Below are 2,131 nucleotides of genomic sequence, written 5' to 3' on the forward strand. Positions count from 1 at the left end.
GGAGGCCACACCGAGCACTGTATAAAAGTCCCCACCTTCCTAGACACCACAATTCACATCCTTCATTGAATCCTGTTGATGGTCAGGTAAGCATGCTCTCTCCCTCTCTCTCTCCCTCTCTCTCTCCCTCTCTTTCTCCCTCTCCCCCCTCTCTCCCTCTCCCTCTCCTTCTCCTCTCCCCTTACCCCCCCATGTTCCATCTCTTGGGGGCCACTGTTCTGTTCCTATCTTATACTATACTTTCTACTATTATTTTTAGACAACTTGCCATTTCTTGGACCACTTTAACTATCTCATGTATTCTGTTTCGTGTACTCTAGCTGATTTTTTTATTAGTAGTTAAATTCTGTGGTAGTACTGGGGTTTTCAGCTTGTGCCTATCCAGACAAAAGCCAGAAGAACATTTTCATCTTGGAAACAAGTGTCAGAGGCAGCTGAGCTAGGGATATAAAAGAAAGGGATAAAAACAAGTCTTAGAGTTGGTTGTCTTCTCCCCAATCCCTCTCTCAATCCTCTACCCACCCACACTAGTTCCCAGACTGGTGCTTCCAAAATAAAACATCTCAAATCTTCTGTTTATTTCCAGGCTCTTCAAATCACCCAAGATGTCTTTCAGTGATCAGCAGTGCAAGCAACCATGTGTGCCACCTCCATGTCTTCAAAAGACCCAAGAAAAGTGCCAGGCACAAGCTGAAGAAGTGTGTGTCCCCTCGTGTCAGGACCCCTGCCAAGATAAAGGTCCACTCCAAGCTCAGGGGATATGTAATCCTCAGTGCCAGGAGATAAACCAAGGAAGCTGCCCGCAGCAAGGCCAGGACCCATGCCTACCTCCAAGCCAAGACCAGTGCCTGCCTCAGTGTGTGGAGCCATGCCAGGAGCTCGCCCAAACAAAATGTGTAGAGGAGTTCCCACAGAAGATCCAGGAGAAGTGTTCCTCCCAGGGCAAGGGAAAGTAGCGGTTCATATGTCATCTGGAGTCAAGAAGATGACCAACGCGGTCCCCAATCTGGTGACCTTCTCCTGGGGGTATCCCTGTATAATACACCTTCTTGTGTCCTGACTTCTTCAGTATTTCAGGACTCCGTCTGTGCCTCTGAAGGTAGTTCTCTATATGTTATCAACCTCTGTGAATGAGTGCTCCCCTCTGCAGCTGGTGGACAGTCTCTACTACAGGAGTGGTGCAGTTATCCAGGGAGACCACCGAAGCCTAACACAGCTCTCTCGGGGCAAAAGTTCAACTAGCCCTTGGTACATAAGACCAAGGATGCCTTCGTTCATCTTTCAGAGTGCAAGGCTCTCTTTCCAACCTCACAATAACTGCTTCATGCTGGGCATCACCATGACAGCAAGTGTTAAGAAGAGGTCTAGGGTGCCACCAAATCCACAATGATGTAATTTTGTTTCTGCATCCTAACAAAAAAATTGTAATGTGGATATTGTAATGTGGTCTGTGCTGTGTAAACCTGAAACAAAATGTTTTCAAAGATTGAATTCAAACAGCCACCAAGGAAGCATAAGTTGGGATCTTGGTATCCCTACCTGTCTTTGTGCTTCATGGGTGGTCTGCTTTGATCCATTTGGTTTGAGGGGGCTTTGGACTCTGTGAGTGGTCTTTAGTTTGTGCCTCTGTGACAGGAGCTGGCTTGTCCCCAGCTTTTTTGCCTTTCTCTCCTTGGTGAAAGTAAAATATATAATAAAGCTGTTCCTAAGGTTAATCTCTGGCATGATGTGTATCCTTTCCTTACCCCCGCTGTCTCTGTGGCAATGATATTCTCCTTTTGGAAGGGAATCTGGGGAAAGAATGAAAACACATCTCAAAGATGCACAAGACAGCAGCAGAGAGACATCCTCTAGATCAGGTAGACCAGCAGGCTCACAGCCTCTCCAGGTACATCTACATACATACTTCACACATTAGACAACACAGCAAAAAGCTGAGTCCTCCCCATGCTGAAAACCTCAAGCCCACGTTCTCTTTGCTGTAGTCTATTTGGTCCTTGGCCTGGTTTCCAGAGGAAAGGCTAAAATGGAGGGAAGAAAATTGTCTGGAAGAGGTACCCCAAATGAACCAATGGACAACTACAGTTCTCAACGAGAAATAAAGGTGCCTTTGAGATAAACACAAACTTAA

General features: G+C 46.4%; 1 protein-coding gene across 1 annotated transcript; it reads left to right on the plus strand.

Moving 5' to 3' along the window:
* Prr9 (proline rich 9) lies at positions 1-1,635 on the plus strand. The gene is made up of 2 exons (XM_040751514.1): positions 1-86; positions 587-1,635. The coding sequence occupies exons 1-2, from the start codon at positions 79-81 to the stop codon at positions 954-956; spliced, it is 378 nt and encodes a 125-aa protein (XP_040607448.1). The 5' UTR covers positions 1-78; the 3' UTR covers positions 957-1,635.
* Positions 1,636-2,131: the final 496 nt, after the last annotated feature.

The sequence above is a fragment of the Mesocricetus auratus genome, unplaced genomic scaffold (assembly GCF_017639785.1).
Source record: "Mesocricetus auratus isolate SY011 unplaced genomic scaffold, BCM_Maur_2.0 Super-Scaffold_100009, whole genome shotgun sequence".
Taxonomy (NCBI): Eukaryota; Metazoa; Chordata; class Mammalia; order Rodentia; family Cricetidae; genus Mesocricetus; species Mesocricetus auratus.